This window comes from Poromitra crassiceps (assembly GCF_964638095.1).
Source record: "Poromitra crassiceps genome assembly, chromosome: 10".
Classification (NCBI taxonomy): domain Eukaryota; kingdom Metazoa; phylum Chordata; class Actinopteri; order Beryciformes; family Melamphaidae; genus Poromitra; species Poromitra crassiceps.
In genome coordinates, this window is record NC_139631.1 from 12,482,902 (window position 1) to 12,503,041 (window position 20,140).

The 20,140-nt window shown below is 44.9% G+C and overlaps 1 protein-coding gene across 1 annotated transcript in view; it reads left to right on the forward strand.

The window, feature by feature from the left end:
* ccser1 (coiled-coil serine-rich protein 1) overlaps positions 1–20,140 on the forward strand; it is a gene marked incomplete at its 3' end in the record, with an annotated part of 170,535 nt that overhangs the window by 51,323 nt on the left and 99,072 nt on the right. Inside the window, exons 7-8 of the mRNA XM_083645277.1 lie at positions 9,434–9,608; positions 18,130–18,207. Of these exons, the coding sequence (XP_083501403.1) occupies positions 9,434–9,608; positions 18,130–18,207 (253 nt within the window). The remainder of the gene's footprint in view (positions 1–9,433; positions 9,609–18,129; positions 18,208–20,140) is intronic.

The following is a 20,140-nucleotide window of genomic DNA, read 5'->3' on the forward strand; positions in this document are numbered from 1 at the left end:
GTCAATTTCCAATAACTCCCAAAACTACATAATATATGATTGAAAGGATGCGTGCAGGTGATATGGCTCGCGTGGGACACGGTTAGTTTGAAACACATCGCGTCAGTTATGTTTAGGCAACTAAAACAACTTGGTTATGGTTATGGTTTGGGTTAGGGTTCAAAATGGAACACGTCTGGAGGTGACCCAGGTCTTCTCGCGACGAGGAAGTTGAGAGACAATGAAGTTACCGGTGCCGGTACTACGTTTCTGTCACCAAACAGTCATGATGATAGCCACAAAAGACCCCTAACATCTGTGACAGTTGTGCTTTAAAATGGCCTATCACTGGTATTAGTATAGCCTGTTGTTACTAGCAAAACAATGCTAACATGTTGAGACGAGGGGAAGCTAAAGTCATCCCAAAAAAGCCATTTCCACCACTAGAGACACGCTGCCAAAGGACATGGGAATGACTTTGAAGGTGACATTTAGTGGTAGTCCCCGTTTGGTGCCTTAAGAATCACCTCATACAGTAAAACACGTTCACAACTGGCAGCTGCTGAGTGCATCCAAAATGTTCTGCTGCTGGTGGTGACTAAGCAGCTCCGCTGGAACGTTAAATGCCTTGCACAAGGGCACCTCTGTGATAATTGCTGAGGGAGAGAGGAGACAATTACTTGATCCCTTCCGCTACACAGATTTCCCCCCGCCACTCTCTGGGGATTTGATGTGTATGCCAGAGGTTAGGGAAGGATCTCAACCTGAAACCCTGAGTGGAAGCTAGACAAAAGGGAAAGAGTGGCAGACAGACAAATAGGCAAAACAAGAAGAAGAAGAAAACACATTTTTTTTGGAGGTGCACGAGCTGTCAGAGAGAACATTGTGATTGATCATCTGTCATTTCTTGATGTTCAGTTCATCCTGCCTAGATACAAGGAGGGGCGTGACAATGCAGAAAGTTCACTCTGACAGGAGCAGCCAGGTAACTGCAATAAGAAATAAGAAATACAAATAAATCATCGGCTGCTCCACACACAGAGCTTCATCGACATTTATTTATTTATTTATTTATTTATTTATTTATTTATTTATTTATTTATTTATTTATTTATACAGCTTTTGTCTGAGGCCTTTCAGCAGAATGCCCCGGGGGACACCTGAGGCATTGATACTGCATGCGTTTAGTGCTGTGGTTGTCACAATGATAGGGGGAAAGAGAGAGAAAAGGAGGGGCAAAGGGGAGAGAGAGATACTATAGAGGGGGAGGACCAGGGAGGAGAGTGACTGACTGAAAGGAAGTGAGTGTCTGTCTAGTGAGGAAGAGAGTATGATGTGGGCAAAAGAATCAGCAAATCAGCCCAACCCTTTTGAGCGAGAAGCCTTTGGAGTGGCATATGCTGATCGATATACCTTAGTGATACGGTCTTGTTTCTACTCAAAGAACATTTTTCTCTGAGAACCTGCTGTCTGAACGTCATGCTCACTGCCAAGGTTACTTGGCAGTGAGCATCTGACAGAACACTTCTGTCAAAATGTCACAAGTTGGCCGGCGTAGAAATGCCACATGCAGCAGTCTAGACATCCGATTAACTTATTGAATTGTTTCCTAATTCCATAATTGCAGAGTTGATCTTTTTTTATTCAACCGCTGAAATGGCTGAGCTGTCCTTAGCCCCTAGACCTTGTTGCCACATGGCCACAGCCTGGAGGAAATTGCTTCTGGAATAGTGTGAATGAATAGTCACACTGTTCATAGGTCTACCACATGCACGGGAACAAAACAATACTGTTAAGCAGACGCCAAGCAACACATACTAGGTGCAAAACCCAAACACAAACATTGCCGTGCAAAACTAATTTGACTCCAATTCCAGTTAACTGATTACATTTACAGCCACAGCATTAGTCTGTCTTTAATGTGATGATAAAAATTATCATAAGCTCTGAACTATCGATTTCCCATAATTCCCCTTAATTAGCTTGCAGGCAAGTCATTGGTTTACGTGGGCAAATTGAGAGTTTGAACCGATTTCCTGCCAACGGATATCAACATGTCTGCTTCATCTCCTCAGATGAACCCCATTTTGGCTCAGATTGCGACTCATTGAGGATAGCATACATCATTATTTTTGGATGGCTCTTTTTCAGGTGAGCTTGGATTTGGGGGGCATGGAGATGAGACCATTATAGAAGTGCTTTGAAACCTGATTACATTCCTTCAATTAGGTGATAATCAAGATTAATCGTACTCCAGTTAAGACATTAGTAATGGATAATGGAAAATGTGAAGGTTGTTTTGACACACTCTATATACAGCATAATGTGAGCTCATCGGTCACCCGGGTGTAACAGTTCCACAACACATGCTCAGTTTATTGATTAGTTTGTTTCCAGCCTCGACTACAGTTTACTTTATGCTGTGGTGCTTTCGTGCTTGTGAAGCTGAGGCCACACTGATCCGTCGGACAGAATTATCGACGGATTGATCTCTGTCCATTGAGCTCCGTCCATTTTGGAACGTCAACGTGTTCGCCGATTAAAAAAAAAAAAAAAAAAAGCAGTATAGGAATGTCTCGTATTTACTAAACCGAGCTGTCTGTCCAGAAAAAGTTGAACTGGGTTGAACTTTCTGTCCCTCAAAGCGGATGGAGATTTGACAGAGACGGATGCGTCATCATCAGCGCTGCCCAGAGAGACAGCCGCCATTGAAAATGAATGGAAATGAACGGAGACGGGCAGACACAACGGATCAGTGTGGCCATAGCCTCAATAACATGAGGGAAAGATCCACGGTCGATTCACAAGTAACTTGACAAAAGTGTAGTTCATTTTTTTACCACCGTATGTCTGATTGTGTGTGAAAGGAACATGATCTATTTACTTATTTTTAATTTGTTTCTTTCAGAGAGCACAGGCCTTGGAACAGGAAAATCAATGGACTCTTGCTATGTCCTTATTTTGTGACATTTGAAAGTCTCTTATTGCAGAATGAGGTCCATCTCCACATTTTTATTGATTTAGAAGCTGGGGGGTAATGGCTTTTTAATTTTGTTTTCAATGAGAAAACAATTCACTTTTTATTGGCACAATTTCCAACAGTTGAAAAAGATAAGGTTGTGTTTTTCTTATGAGAAGTCTGGTTGCTATTTAGTTATTGATTCTGCCATCTTTCTCATCTCTCTGTCTGTACTCTTCACTCTTCACATTTACAGCATTTTTGAACTTTTGTACCCTTGGCTAACCTTTGACCTTTGACCCTGGACTAACTAGGGTTTTCGAGCCATAGTCAAGAATAAAATAGAATAGAAAATTGCTTTTCAAAATCTATCCTAACCATTTGGGAATTTGCTTCCTGAGGCTAACTCAACAGTAAGTAACAGCACAAAAGCATATTAATCATCAATACAGAATATACAAATTCTGAAACCACAAAATCATATTCTCTGAGCATTCACTTTTCCTAAGGTGTTTGACCTGTTGGCTTTGTGATATGACCTGGTTATATAACAGACGAGCAAAATATTAGCTGAATACTTGAAACCATTTTATTTATTTATTTTGCAAATTGTTTATCCTCTTTTCTGGCTGTTTTCATTTCTGGAGAGATACAAAGTAGTTAGGTTAAAAAGGTCAAGTGCAATGAGTGACTAACCATATAAAGATAGTGAGCAGAAGAGAGGTGAGCGGTGATGTGCCAGTGGTTCCTGTTAACCCCCAATATCCATCTCCTGTTCTATTTAGCAGGGGGCAAAGGCCGGAGAAAGACCACAGGCTATGAGAGAGAGAGAGAGATTAACTTTATTGTCACTTCATGGTACAAGTATCACGAGCGAAATTCTGCTTGGTTCGCTCTCAGAGTCGGAGAGCAAAACCGGGTCGCCATTGAACAGCGCCAGCAATTTGGATTGGACAAAGCATATAAATAACTCAGAATTCACATTATTACTAGTTAGAAAAAGTAATAAAGGCACACTTCAATATTATACAATACAGATACATTTGTTGTAAATGTACAGGGTTACCAGCAAAGACAACCCACACCACGACACCAGGGAGGCTGCCATTACAGCGCCGGTTTGGTTCATCGTGGGAGGGAAGGGGGGGTAGGGGGGGGGGGGGGGGTGTTGCAAAGTGGGGGGAAGTTGCTGGAGGCGGGGGGGTGGGGTTTAGGGGAGGGGGGCGGGAGGGGGGGGGGTTTGGGGGAGTGCGTGCGTGACCGTGTGTAGGCCTGTGAGTCCTTAGAGTCCATGGGTGTTTGTGTGTGTGTGTGTAGTCTGAGCCTCCTTCGGCTGAACACAGCGTTGCTGCGGAGATGGCCTCGTCAATTCAGACCAGAGTTCAGGCGGCAGATGTCGGGGCGGGGGGGTGACGTTGGAGACGCAGATTGCACTCAGGGCTTCAGGAGAGCTGCATGATGGAGCTGCAGACCCTAAGCCCAATGAACTCATTGCTCCAGGGGCCTGTTTACCGTTTGTTTAACAGACTGTGACCCCAAATGGGAAAGTGAATTCAAACCGTGTTTTGGTTGATCTCTTCCTGTTGTTCATGCTCCTGTGTGTGTGTCCATCTCCACAGAAGTGTCACAGATGTGTAGAGAAACAGAGAGTTGCATTGGTTTGGGAGGCTTGTTGGTAATGAGGCCCAAAACAGTGACTTACAAAAACGTGTCTCTTTGCACAGATTTCACCGCCCCCTCCTATCAAAGGACCATGCAGGGTGTCTGATGTGCTTAACACATTGAATGCCAGCCATGTTTTCATTCCTGTAGGTAAGTTGTGCCAGGGGTGTTTTTGACGATTCTGGCTCATTTTAGAACAGCCGAGGATTCTTTTCTGTTAAGAATTCATGAACATCAATCATCTAAAAATAACTAATAGAATGTGTGCTTTCTCTGTCTAAAAGAGTTAGTTTGCAGAGTTAGTAGTTATGTAGATATTAGCCGTTGAGTACAGCATGGTTTCAGCGTCTGGAAATTTATTCAGAGATAAATGGCTTTTTGTGAAACAGTCACTTTAACCATTCATTTTTGGCATCAGTAAGACCGTCAGACATTCTAAACAATAGTTTTGAACAGTAATTTCCTCCATAACAACAGGAAACACCCCTCTCATTCAAACTCCTCCCTCCGTGTGTCTTCTCCTCCTTCCTCCTGGCTCTAGAGCCAGGAGGAAGGAGGAGCGTGTCAGAAGCGCGTTGTGCTGCCTGCCTGCCTGTCTGCCTGTCGGGCAAGACGAGTCTGAAATGGATTACTGTAAAATCGCGTCGCCATTTCCTTGAATGGCTTGCTTCCGCGGTGTGTGTGTGTGTGTGTGTGTGTGTGTGTGTGTGTGTGTGTGTGTGTGTGTGTGTGTGTGTGTGTGTGTGTGTGTGTGTGTGTGTGTGTTCGCGCGTTGCTGCGCGGCTCTGGGGGGAAGGGATCTCTGTCCGTTCTGTGTGTGTGTGTCCGGGCTAATGACTGTAAAATCGCCAAGCCATTTCCGCGGGAGGCGGCTGCTTTTGTGGCTTTTGGGTCCCGTGGCTGTGACTTCTCTCGGTCTCTGTCGCCACTTAGTGGTCGGTAAAATAGATTACACACATGCTCTTGCTCCAAATAGTTATCTCGAAGATGTAAAAGGGGTTGATTGATGTCCCACTGTCAAAAAAAAAAAATCTTTATGTAAGACGAGTTAGTCCGTCCTTGGCACTTAAGCGCTGGATTATGTAAGACGAGTTAGGTCGTCTATGGCACTTAATGTGTTAACATTGGAAGCTATGTTCAATAAAAAGGTGTTTGAGATGCAGCACTTCTGTCTGAAAATGCAATACGGGCGGGTGCACAATGGCACAAAACAGTGAATTAAGGCTCCAGAACAAATAATGAGAATGAAAGAGGAACTACAGACACATACAAAACATGCCGCTTTTATGGCTATAATGAATCAAAGCTCTTCACAATGAGTGTCATTACGAGTTGATAATGATGGCGAGATATGGTGTTAGAAGATGGACTCGTGTGCCTTACCTTCTTTGATCTGTGTGTGTGTGTGTGTGTGTGTGTGTGTGTGTGTGTGTGTGTGTGTGTGTGTGTGTGTGTGTGTGTGTGTGTGCGCGTGGGTTTGTCTCTATGCATTTGTGCAGATGTGTGTGTGTGTGCCACCACCACCTTATGCTGTCGGTTTTAAATAATCTGAAACCAGATTTATTACACAGATGAGTGCTCATTATAATGCAGTCCTATAGGGTGCGCTGTGGAGCAGTTGGTACATACTGTGAAGCGTGAACTTAGAATTTTGCAGCTTCTGGTCTAGATCCCGACCTTTGTTGCCCCCCCTTTTTTCCCGTCTCTCCCTCACTGGAAATATCTCTCTCTCTCTCTCTCTCTGTCTCTGTCTCACTCTCTAATTGATTGCCTTTCTAGATACTCAAAGCACTTCACATATCAGGGGAGGAGAACTCAACTGACCACCACTGATGTGCACCCCCCTGGGTAGTCTCATGTGGTCAGACCCAACATCTTGTCAGCACACTTCCAGCAACGGAGGTTCTGAATCACAATTCAGCATTTCTGGGTTTTCCCCATCAGAAATCTGATTGGCTGGGCTGTTACGGAAGTCAGGCTCTCTGCGTGCATTGGTGCATTGTTCAAAATGTACCGCCCCACGAGTTGCGTCACGCTGTCCGTGGTTGGTCAATTGGTCTTACGGGCCGGTCCTTAACCACTTTTCAAGAGTTGTGCGCCAGATGTAGATATATCTCTCTACGGCTGGCTACTGTGAGACTACCACATGGGTGATGCACGGCTGGCTACTGTGAGACTACCACCTGGGTGATGCACGGCTGGCTACTGTGAGACTACCACCTGGGTGATGCACGGCTGGCTACTGTGAGACTACCACCTGGGTGATGCACGGCAGAATACTCACCACACATCAGCTATCACGGTGGAGAGTTGAGGACTAAGGCCATGTTCAGACTAGGAGGCCAAATCCGATTTGTGAACTTTAGTGACCTATTAATGATTCTATCCAGATTGGTTTTATGAGTATGGACGCTCCAAGTCTGATTTGTGTCACTTGTCCCAAACCACATACAGGATGGAGGTAGTTTCCAATCTGCTTTCGACTGATGTGACTTCAGTGTGGACGCACTGATCACCCAAATCAGATTTGAGAGTGCCTTTTGTAGGGGGCGGTGACTTGAAGAGCAGAGAGCAGACATGCAAACACTGCCGGAAACATTGTATGTTGGCTCATTGGCTCATTGTATCTGGACACACAGATTCGTCTTGACTTGAACACTTGCCCAAATCAGATTTGTGGCAGTGCGGACACACTCCCAAATCAGATTTGGGAAACCAATCAAGATAATGATGATTAATGACTTTAGCAGCAAATCGGATTTGCCTGTAATGTGAACATGTAATGTGCCAATTAAGTAACGAGGGATCATTAGGTGGCCATGATGGAAGGAAGGCCTGTGTGGGAATTCAGCCAGAGCACCAGGGTTACACGACAACTCTTGCAGAGAGGCAGATGAGATCTTTAATGACCACAGAAAGTCAGGACCTTGGTTTAACGTCTCAACCGAAGGACGGTGCTCACTCACAGGACAGAGTCCCTCTTTCTACCCTGGGGCATTGGGGAGGTTATTCATGAGACCAGAGGGAAGAGCACCTCCTACTGGTCCTCCAACACCACTTCCAGCACCAGTCTCCCCCATCTAAGGATTATTATCCACAGCCAGACCTGCTTAGCTTCCCAGGAAAGCCAGTAATGTAATGCATGCAGGAGCCACTGGTGCTCTTTCTATCTCCTCTCGCCTGTCTCTTCATTCTGTACTATCTATTTAATAGATAGTACATTTGAGTTTTAATATATTATCTTAAAGCTAAAATGCTACACCAACAGATGTCTGCACCGCTGCTGCTACAGTCAGCGTGGTGCAGACAGATCTATATGATAAGTCTACGGAAGTTATAGGAAAGTTCATTTACAATATACACACGCACGGACACAGCTTGCTACAGGGAGATGCATGCATTATGCTGCATGTCTGTGTAAGAGAAAGTGTATTTAACACTGCTCTTTCATTGCCCCACATGCTGATGGACTGTAGATTGGGTTGTGTCTACGCATTGATTAGTCACACACAATATCCATAATCCTGGGAAGTGCTGGGATTCTCAGGAACGACTGAGATCTGGCCTTTATTCATTTACTAGTCCATCCATACCCGGGGATGTGCGCGCTACAACTCTGCGCAGACTTGCTAAAAATGCTCACAAACAGCAGAAAGGGAAACAGGAAAAATCAGCTTTGTCATTCCCTCCATACTTATTAGGGGTGGGGGGGGAATCCATACAGCATAGTATCTCAATATTTTGTGGGCAATATATCGTATCGTATCGAATGCAAAGTATCGTGATATTTTATTATAGAAAATGTCAACTGCATGCAACATTTATGACTGTCTGCTTGACAATCCCATTTTGCTGCAATAAAAATTATTGAAGTGGGATGAACGGACTCGAAACTTTATTTTATTAGATAAAACAAATGTTGACAAAGTTTTTTTTCCTTTTGGGACATAATTTGCAGTTGAAAAAAGCTAATAAATCTCAATATATTGCAATATCGCAATACTCAATATATCCCAATACTATCGTATCGTGACTTAAGTATCATGATGATATCGTATCGTGGAGCATCCGGCGATTCCCACCCCTATACTCTATGCCAGTGATACTCAACTGGCGGCCCACGGGCCACATGCGGCCCGCGGGCGCCCCCTGTGTGGCCCGCGATGGAATTGAAAAAAAAAAAAAATTACAGTGCACCTGAACGCATATGTAAGATACCCGCTGAATAAGTGTCCAAATGTTCATGTCATTCTGGCCAATACTCCACTTCTGTTATAGCATTTCAGTCTGGAATAATAAATATGTTTCAATAATCTATGATTTAGCTGCTAAATTGTCAAATACCGCCTTCTGCTCGCTACCCAGGCACTTATGTACTTAACCTAACTAACTATCCGGTGTGCACAACATTGTCAGACTAAACTCCGGCTGACACCTCAAAAACCTACAATCCGCTACAGAAAAATGTATATTGATTGTTTATTAACTGGCCCCTGGCCTTCTATCATTTCACAAAAGTGGCCCCCGGGCAAAGCAAGTTGAGTATCCCTGCTCTATGCCAATGCTCATGTGCAGTTTCACTTTGATTGGCCAACCTGTTGGGGAGATAAAGGGATGCAGTTTTCCTCATGTTACAGTATAGTAGGATGTATAATTGACCCCTGGTGGCAGGGATGAGATTGCATTGGTTGTCTGTGGAGAGGAGACGGGCCAACGATTAAGTCTTCCCACTGACTCGTACTAACATTTACTCTCTCTCTCTCTCTCTCTCTCTCTCTCTCTCTCTCTCTCTCTGTTTCTCTTTCTTCACCTCTCCCTCCCCTGCAGCTTCAGGGAGCCCACCCGGCCGACGAGCCTGCTGCCTGCCGACTGGAGCTCAGGTCTGGGTCTGGGGAGAGAGGATGAGCCGTTACCTCCGGGGCTGGAGACCCTGCCACTTAGACTGATGCAGCAGGACTGCACTGCTGTCAAAACCCTGCTGTTAAGACTGAGACGGGCACTGCAGGAGGTGGGACACGCACACATGCACACACACACACACACGCACGCGTGTGCGCGCGCACACACACACACACACACAAAAGTGGGCGGGGCTTTCACGTTGGAGTATAAATTAAGTGAGTCGCCGGCTCTGATGCTGCTGCCCCAACAGATGGAGGAGGCAAAGAAGATTGCACTTGCCACAACAGACTGGTAGAAGATCTGCAGCATCTTGCTGCACACATTGAAGGACCTGAGCTTCCTCGGAAAGTAGAGTCTGCTCTGTCCCTTCTTCTATACAACCTCGGTGTTGCATTTCCAGTCCAGCCTGTTTTTTTTGCCTGCCAACATTTGTAGCTCTCTACCACCTCCACCTCTTCGCCCAAGATGGAAATGGTGTCCTCTTGGTCACATTTAAGAGGAGGTGGTTGTTCCCACACCATGTCACAAAAGGCGGTCCACCAGTTCCCTGTACTCCTTCTCCTGTCCACCACTGACCAGTGGGCAAGCTCTGCCCCTTTCCCCTGAAGATGCGGAAGTCTTTGTTTAAGCTGTAATTCCTCGAATGACCACTTGAGGCAGGACTCAGAAGTCCCGTCGTTCCTGTTAAAATGCCCCACTTTGTAACAGTAATGAAAAATCTTTACAGCCTGGCCCTTAACACGATTTTGGTCGATATAGCTAATTTCACCTTTTCATAACAACTGTAGGGGGGGGGGGGTCATATCTTATATAACTCGCCCGTTTGGAAAGTAAAGTAAAGTAAGTAAAGTCCCAACAATTGTCACACACCTGAGTGTGCGAAATTTGTTCTGCGCATTTGACCCATCCCCTGGGGGAGCGGTGAGCAGCAGCAGTGCCGCGCTCGGGAATCATTTGGTGAGCTAACCCCCCAATTCCAACCCTTTGATGCTGAGTGCCAAGCAGGGAGGCAATGGGTCCCATTTTTATAGTCTTTGGTATGACTCTTGGAAACCCCCATCTCACGTGACCCACAGAAGGACTCAACCCATTCCCTTCCACTCTGCTGACGAAAAATCAAGATGGCGATGGCCAACGAATCAACTCCAAAGGGGGACCAAAATGAATGGGATAGCTTTGTCCATATTCTTTTAGGCCAGTGCCACTGACACACCCTACAACCGCGAGGGCATCTGAAAATGCCTGCAGATGACAGGACTCTTGAGTTGTATTGGCAGTCTGAGGTGTGTAGGCTGAAGTGTACAGGTGACAGTACAGTGCCCTGCGGTGCTCCTGTGCTGCCTGCTAGCCACCCGCTCAGACACGCATGCCCTCAGCCGCGCAAACTGTGGTCTGTCCGTCAGGTAGTCAATAATCCAAGAGGTTGCGGAGGCATCTAGCTGCATATCTAAAAGCTGAAATCCATTGTTATTCTGCTTATGTCACACCACATTGACAGGCCTCTCTCTCATCCAGGTCTGAATTCATCCAATCATGTTTAGCCCGCATTGCCAAGAAAAGTGATTGCCTCTGGAACCCAAACAGTATGTTTCACATTCCCTGTTCTAATCAAACTGTTATTCAGCTCCATGAAATCATCTCTCCAAAGTGGTGCTTCTCTGCCTTCAAAAGGTCTCTGTAATCACTTTGTTTTTGTTAATCTAATCAGAGTCTCCATTTGGAGAAGGAAATTGGAGGCTTTTTTTGAACCACTGCCACCATATTTTTAGTTTACACACACGCTCTCGCGCGCGCGCACGCACACACACACTCGCACACAGACGAATCCCCCTGTTTCATAGAATCGCTGTGCTCTTTAAATGCTTTAGTGTGCTTAACATAAAAAGTTTTACAGTACTTGGGCAATAACAGGCGATAAGGTCATTTCAGAATGGATGGAGGGGCAGTCAAATTACATCCACACCATTGTGGACGTGATTAGCTGTAATGGTCACTTAGTAAAGCTACAGTAGCAAGCAAGCTCTGCACTGGGTTTAACTGTAAAAGCCAGTGAACAGTTTTGATGACCACCATGCATAGTCATGCACGCCCTGTAAATGGCCCATTGCTTTACTATATAATTTAATTAGAGCATAATAGTATTCGAGTAAAACTTGATCAGTTCCAACTTTTGGAAATGTCTTTTTCAATTAAGGTGAAATATTTGCATTAGTTTGCCTGTTTTCTTTTTCAAAAACACAGATAAATTAGGTCTATAAACATAAAATCTTTATTAGTGTGTAATCAAAGGTCAACGGTATCTTTACATTACATTACATTACGTCATTTGGCAGACGCTTTTATCCAAAGCGACTTACAATAACACATTTTGTCAGCAATAGAGCAATCAACTATGCAACACAGTCTATGACAACTACAACTTCTGAAGGAACAGTGGTACAAGTTTAGTTCAGGTTATTTTTTTATTATTATTATTTATTTTTTTAAAGAGAGAAAGAAGTTAGTTCAAGAAGGGCCCAGATGGAGCCTGAAAAGGTGTGTCTTTAGTCTTTTCCGAAAGATCGGCAGTGATTCGGCCGTCCTGACCGAAGGTGGAAGCTCGTTCCACCATTGAGGTGCCAGGGACGAGAAGAGTCGTGAACGGGATGAGCGACTTTTGAGCCCCCGTAGTGGAGGAGGGGCGAGGCGTCCTGCGCTGGTGGAGGAGCGGAGGGAACGGTGAGAGATTTGGAGCCTGACCATAGATTGTATGTACAGGGGGGCTGTCTGGTGTACTGCCCTGTAGGCCAGAACCAGTGTTTTGAATTGAATGCGTGCCGAGATGGGAAGCCAGTGAAGGTCCCGGAAGAGGGGAGTGACATGAGATAATTTGGGTTGGTTGAATACCACACGGGCTGCAGCGTTCTGAATGAGCTGAAGCGGTCGGATGGCTGCAGCAGGTAGCCCAGCCAGAAGAACATTGCAGTAGTCCAGGCGAGAGATGACCAGTACCTGGACCAGGAGTTGTGTTGCTTCCCTTGTGAGAAACGGGCGGATTTTGCGGATGTTGTACAGGGAGAACCTACAGGAGCGGGCTGTTGCTGTGATGTAGGCTGAGTTGGACAGCTGATTGTCAAGGATCACTCCAAGGTTCTTAGCTGTTTGAGAGGGAAACACCGTAGTGTTGTCAATGGATATGGAAAGATTGGTGAGGGGACAGTCTTTCCCAGGGAGGAAGAATAGCTCTGTCTTACCAAGATTCAGCTTGAGATGGTGGGCAGACATCCAAGCACCAATGTCTTTGAGGCATGCAGCGATACGTGCCTCGATTTGGGTGTCTGAGGCGGGGAAAGAGAGGTAGAGCTGAGTGTCAGCATAGCAGTGATAAGAGAAGCCATGAGATGAGATCACATGGCCAAGAGATCTGATATAGAGAAGGAATAGCAAGGGGCCCAGGACTGAGCCCTGGGGCACACCTGTGCTAAGAGTACAGGATCTGGATAGGGATCCTCGCCATAGAACCTGGTATGAGCGGTTAGAGAGATAGGAGGCAAACCAGGAGAGTGCAGATCCTGAGATGCCTAGATCAGAGAGAGTAGAGAGAAGAATCTGGTGATTCACTGTATCAAAAGCTGCAGACAAGTCAAGGAGGACAAGGACAGAGGAGAGGGATGAGGCCTTAGCAGTGTGTAGGGCCTCAGTGACTGAAAGGAGAGCCGTCTCAGTAGAGTGAGAAGCCTTGAAGCCTGATTGTAGAGGATCTAGTAGGTCATTCTGGGAGAGATAGAGAGAAAGTTGTTCGGAAGCAGCCCGTTCAAGGGTTTTGGAAATGAATGAGAGAAGAGAGACAGGACGGTAGTTCTGGATGGCAGTAGGGTCAAGGGAGGGTTTCTTAAGGAGTGGCTTGACTCTAGCAGTCTTTAGAGGAGCTGGCACAAGACCAGAGGATAGAGAGGAGTTGATAAGGGTAGTGAGGAAGGGAGATATATCAGTGGAGATGGATTGGAGAAGAGAGGAAGGGATAGGATCAAGGGGGCAGGAAGTGGCACGGTTAGACCTGACAAGCTTAAGGACCTCTTCGGGGGAGAGGGGAGAGAAGGAGGTAAGTCCTATAGCAGGGGTCAGAGAGTTGGAGTCGGGAGTGTTGCAGCTATTGACTGGAGGGGGGAAGGAAGAGCTGATGTCATCTACCTTCTTAGCAAAGAAGGTTACAAAATCATCAGCAGAGAGGGAGGATGGTGGGGGAGGTGAGGGAGGGTTGAGGAGAGAGGAGAAGGTGGAAAATAGTTTGCTGGGGTTGGAGACAGAGGACTGGATTTCAGAAATGAAGAAGGAGGTTTTTGCTGTTGAGACAGCACATGTAAAGTTAGAGTGGGTAAGGTGGTAAGCAGATAGATCCCTGGGGTTCTGTGTTTTTCTCCATTTCCTCTCAGCTGCCCGAAGCTCTGTTCGATGAGTTGGCAGAGATTCAGACAACCAAGGAGCAGGGGGAGAGGATCGAGGAGGTTTTCGAGGTGAGAGGGCAGAGAGAGTCAAGAGCAGAGGAGAGAGAGGATAAAAGAGTAGTGGAAACCTCCTGGGTGGATAGGAGAGAGAACTGCTCAGCTGAAGGCAGCAGGGACAGGACAGCCGAGGAGAGGGCTGTCTCATTCTCACAATGAGAGGGCTGTCCATTCTGTCTCATATCGTCATTGGTTATTGAGAGGTTTAGCTCTTGTACCAGTCATGATTAAACTGATACCTTTGACATGGATTAATGCATATTTTCTCAAAAGAAAAAAAGAAAATTGTTTATGAGTGTTTAATGGGTGTGTAGTATTTCAGAATTACAGCCTTATACACGAATATACTACATCACTATGTCTTCAAAATGTCTAATGCATTATGCTTATACCAAAGAGGACTGTTGATAACGCATACTGTACACACATGCAAACACAAAGACCTATAAAGAAGGGGTGACTAGACCCTCCCTAACAGCCCAGCATTAGTACCAAGCTGAGATGAAACCTAGCAAATTGCAGTCCGCTCAGACGTACCACTTGACCGCACAATGTATCAATTTCTCTGTATCTCTTTACTGTTCATCGTCCCCCTGCTTCTCTCTTCTTCACCTCGAGGCCACCGTGAGAGACATGAGAAATGGAGATCATAAAATAACAATTAGCAGAGAGAGAGACATGAGCCGGAGTGCAGAGGGGGATCGGCTGCTACACAACACAACAGCAGAACATGAATATGAAAGAGGAGCTGCTTTGCCCTCTTTGCTTACTCGCTTCTGTCATTAACTTGCGAATGCTGTTAGCTTCCATCAGCTGATGTGATCCATTCATTAGCCAGGGGAGGGCGACTGTGCATGTCTGCTTTGCATTTTATTTGCTTGACCCTATGATATTGAACCCTATTCTTCTGTTCTTTTCTCTTTTTTGTTTAAATTGAGTTCAGTTTAGTTGTCTTTTTGTTCTTTCTTGTATTTTTTTTTTTTTGTGTGACACAAACACATAATGATCCCTGTTCTTCTGTAGCCTATGCTTCAATGAAAAAATATTTTCTCCTGCAAAAACACATTGGGACGGCACGGTGGCTCAGTGGTTAGCACTGTTGCCTCACAGCAAGAAGGTACCGGGTTCGAACCCCGGTCCATCCCAGGTCCTTTCTGTGTGGAGTTTGCATGTTCTCCCCGTGTTTGTGTGGGTTTCCTCCGGGTGCTCCGGTTTCCTCTCACCATCAAAGACATGTATGTTAGGGTTCATACTCCTGTCGGTGCCCCTGACCAAGGCAATGGCAAAGGAACTGGAGTTGGTCCCCGGGCGCTGCACTGTGGCTGCCCACTGCTCCTAGTTCTAGGAAGGTTCCTAGTAGAGGATGGGTCAAATGCAGAGGATGAATTTCCCCATGGGGATAAATAAAGGATAACTTAACTTAACTTAACTTGTGATATATATATCCTCTGATCTCTGTGGGCATAGCTGTGCAGTATACACACATGCATCACCAGTCACAGCTAGCTCGTGCCTCTCCAGCCCCTGTGTGCGTCCCATTGACTCTTCCCCCAGAGGAGCTGCTTGGCTCGTGGCAGCAGCTACTTCCTGCCAACATCTCCTCAGCAGCAGTGTGCTGTGCTTCATACAGAGTGTGGACTGTGAGAAAAAATGTGGTTTGAAAATGTTGTCGTCCATTACATTCTAGACAGTTCCTCTCTGCGGTCATATTAGTTACCTCAAGCTGTTGTAAACAATCTGAGTCCACTATCTAACTGGCTAATTTGCTAACCTTCAACAACTGATTTTCTAAATGTTTGTGTACTACTCCCGTAACAAAACGGCCCTTTCGCTGTGAGGAGGGAGGCGAGAAGCAAACAGAGAACCATCCTATAACAGTAGTAGTTTTCCGAATGTGAACGGATTCATGATGCAATTTTCACATAGAAAACCCTGCTGCGCTGACAAAAAAAATATATAGTGATAATTGGAAGCATTGACACTTATGTTTGCCTAAGGACTCAACTAAATGAGATGCATGTTGTTTTGTGATGTTGCCTTCCTTTAAAAAGAGAGGGTAGGAATGAATCCACCTGAAGTTATTTTAAGGTTTCTTCTCTCTATGTCACTGATGTGTGCATGTGCATTAAAGGGGCTGTATCAAACTCCAATCCATGCCCTGCTCTGTAAGCCCATTCATCATCTTTAGACACCGTGCTCTTGGGCAGTGCAAGTCATTAAATCCAGCGCTCCCAGGCAACTTTCCTCATTCTTAAATCTGAGAGGCTTTTACTGAACCAGATCTAATTGTGGGGACAGTTGTGTTGTGTGTTAAGGCCTGTGGGACAGGGGTGACCTTAGAGGGTCTGTGTGTGTGTGTGTGTGTGTGTGTGTGTGTGTGTGTGTGTGTGTGTGTGTGTGTGTGTGTGTGTGTGTGTGTGTGTGTGTGTGTGTGGGGGTGTGTGTGTGTGTGTGTGTGTGTGTGTGTGTGTGTGTGTGTGTGTGTGTGTGTGTGTGTGTGTGTGTGTGTGTGTGTAAGAGGGAGAGAGAGAGAGACAGAGAGGGAAGGAGGGAGAGAGAGAGAGAGAGAGAGAGGGTGGGTGGGTGTGACTGTTTGCCTGTCTCTCTGCCTGGGGAAAGGCATTGATCATCAGTGACACATTGAGGGCCTGATGCCACGGAACACCTATAAGCGCGATAGGGGAGGTATGCGTCTTTAAAGGGCAGCCAAACCAATAAAGCACCAAGTTTATGCTGTGCAAAGATTGAGGCTCTGACGTTTTTCCTCATCGTGAAAGTCGGCTAAAAATATCCCTGAACAATCCTGGGATTCTTGCTTAACTAGCATCTTTTGATAGGGGAGGTCTAGCAAACGGGTCAGCTTACATAAAAAAGGATGCTCACAAAGTTTCTGCAGTCTTCTGGCCAATAAATCAATCAATCCTGGGTTAAATCTGCAAGAAACAGACCCAACCAGAAAATCAAGTGGAACTGGTAATCTGCTCTCACCTGACTTTACACGAAGTGACATGTGCCTTGTCATGTCCTTACTGTGTGTTTTGTCACATTCTTACAGCTCCATCATTATTGACAGTACTGGATGAAAATGTTATCCTCTCCCATCTTGAGCCCTCATAGGTGACATTTAGATCAGTGTCTGCTGGTGTTTAAGGTGTGTGTGTGTGTGTGTGTGTGTGTGTGTGTGTGTGTGTGTGTGTGTGTGTGTGTGTGTGTGTGTGTGTGTGTGTGTGTGTGTGTGTGTGTGTGTGTGTGTGTGTGTGTGTGTCCGTGTGCACTTTATCATGTCTGCATGTTACTGGCTGTGCACCCGCTGTCAGTTAGACACCTGTGTCGAGCAGAAGATCCAAAATGTGTGTGATCACAGCTGGCGTTGGAAAGGACAGAGAGTATGTAAGAGACCACATGAAAAATACAAATGTGAAAACTTATGGAGTGGTCTTCGAAAAGCCATTTAAAGCTATTTTCAAAGTTTGTGTAAAAGTCATTCTGAATGCATTTGGCGAACTGCAGCTGCCCCTAAATCTAGGAAAACAGACTGGAGAGGCACTTGTGGAAATAAAATCATTGCATATTGCACAGAAAATGCTTGCCGGTATCCAGCAAATGAAATACTTCTGACTCAGGGTGCAGTAACCTAAATGAGAAACCTACACAATAATGTGAAATGATTTTGTATATGGGTCCTCGGCCAGAATATGTCAAAATGACTAATTATTGTAGTGTGATAATTTTTTTAATGGCATAATTTAATTCACAGTGCTTCTGATATTGAATCAGTAAACATAATGCAGATTCTTTAAAATAAACAAGTCTCTCACACTTCTCACTGCCTTCTGATCGAATGAACAACTAATATTTCTACAGTAGGTGACAAATGCAATTATATATCCTATCATGTTTTTTTTATGACAACAAACTTGAGTTGGTAGAATTACAATCTGAATCATGAAAAAAGCTCCAGACCCCTGAATTCTCATAAATACAATTGTGTTGACTGAAGCTGATCCTGTTAACAGTAATGTATAATCTCTGCCCATCATAACTATCAAATGTGCTACCGTATGAGTAACGCTTATGATTTATGCCAACAAATACATCTTGGTATTTCTAATTTTTTGTTTTTTTTTATGTGTTTGTCTTTTACAGAGCACAGAGACAAGTCCTGCCAGCAGCCTCCAGTCTCTGCCAATTAGCCCTTGCAGTGAAAAGTCCCTTCCACTTAAGGTAAGCAGTTACACACCACAGATCTCTTCCTGAAAGAGACATTATTATGTTAGTTTCTCTATATGTACAGTATATATGTTGTTGCCACTCACCAATAAAGTCCTCAGTCGAATCAAACAGCCTAAGTGTTACAATTGACAACCTTCTTGGAAAAGAACAGGCAGGGTTTAGAAAAGGGAAGATCCTTTGCACACCATATTATTCACACTGCGACAGAGCAATTGAATGGAGTCCAACCATCTATGATAGCTTAATTGACTTTGCTAAAGCATTCGACAGCATCGACCGAACAGTATTCTATCATTATGGAATCATTAATCATTATGGAATTCACGACAAGATCATCTCTATAATTAAGATGCTATACAGAGACGAGTTTAGTGCTAAAGGTATCTGTGCATCCAACCTCACAGAGGAATTCATCGTCCAGACAGGAGTCAAACAAGGCTGCTCGCTATCCCCGCTACTTTTCTCACTTTTCATAGACTGGCTCATGAAAGAAACAGCTGGCGATAACGGAAGAGGAATATTGTGGACATTCACAGAAACTCACCACCAGGACATGCAAAACAAGACAGAAGATTGAACAACATATGACAATAATAGATTGGTCTCAACATCAACACCGACAAGACTGCCGCTCATCATCAATAGTATCAATGTGGAGGAGCTTCAGGACTTCACCTACCTGGGCAGTAAGATAACAACAGACGGATATTCAGTGGCAGATGTCCAGGGCAGGAGCTCTAAGGCAAGGGGAGCTTTTGCAGCACTAAGAAACATGGAAGACATCCAAGATCAGCACAAAGACTAAGTTGGGGACATTTAAGAGCAACGTCCTTGGGGGTTCTCCTGTATGGTGCAGAGTCATGGAAAGTGACACAGGCCACCTGTCACGACTCACAAGTTAGATGTATTCCAGACGAGATGCCTTAGGAGGATACTGAGGATATTTTGGCCGAGGACAATCTCAAATGAAGACCTGTGCAGGAGAACTGGCATGACCCCACTGTCAAATGTGATCAAGAACAGAAGGTGGATATGGATTGGACATGTTTGCAGAATTGACCCAAGTGCCATCCCAAGTGTAGCCATGAGATGGACACTACCAGTGAAAAAGAAATCGAGGCCGTCCCAAAGAAGACATGTGGAGAAGAAGATGAAAGAACTTGGTTGGGCCTGGGGCCAAGTGCAGCATTGGGCAGCAGACAGGCAGCATTGGCGTTCAGTATAGAGTAGATGCCATACTGGTGTGTGAGTGGATATGTAGTGGATGTGGATGTGGGCCTTATGAAGTTCCAGACATGGTTAGACACGTTTGAAATACATATGTGCACACTTGAATGATTTTGTTCTGATCTGTACCCTCGGGCAACTCCCTCTCTGTACACTACATGAAAAGAGAATGCAGCTGACTAATTTATATTAAATCACCGATGCTTCAAGCTCCGAGACCGCTCTGAAATCTGTATTCTCCTCACAGTTGTGGATTTGCCCCGGAGCCAATAATATATATTTTTTGTTTTGTATTTTTAACATTCGAAAATCAATCATGAGTCACAGTGCAGCAGAAAGATTACATACTGCAAAACAAAACCAATGAGAAATGCTAGATGGTTGTGAGTATTTTTATTGACTTCTTCTTGTGGAGACAGAACTTTTAGACAACCTCTTGGTTAATCTGTCACGGTTTAAGAATCTATTTCTTTTCTGCATACAATTCCATAACTGAGGGAAATAATAGTTGTCGCTTTATTGTGAGTAATTATGTATGCAGTGTTATCATTATAAGCAATAGTTTGCCTTAGTCAAACAACCATAGACGTGTATTTTGATTTGATGTTTTTAGATTAAATATACACACACTGTGTGTGTGTGTGTGTGTGTGTGTGTGTGTGTGTGTGTGTGTGTGTGTGTGTGTGTGTGTGTGTGT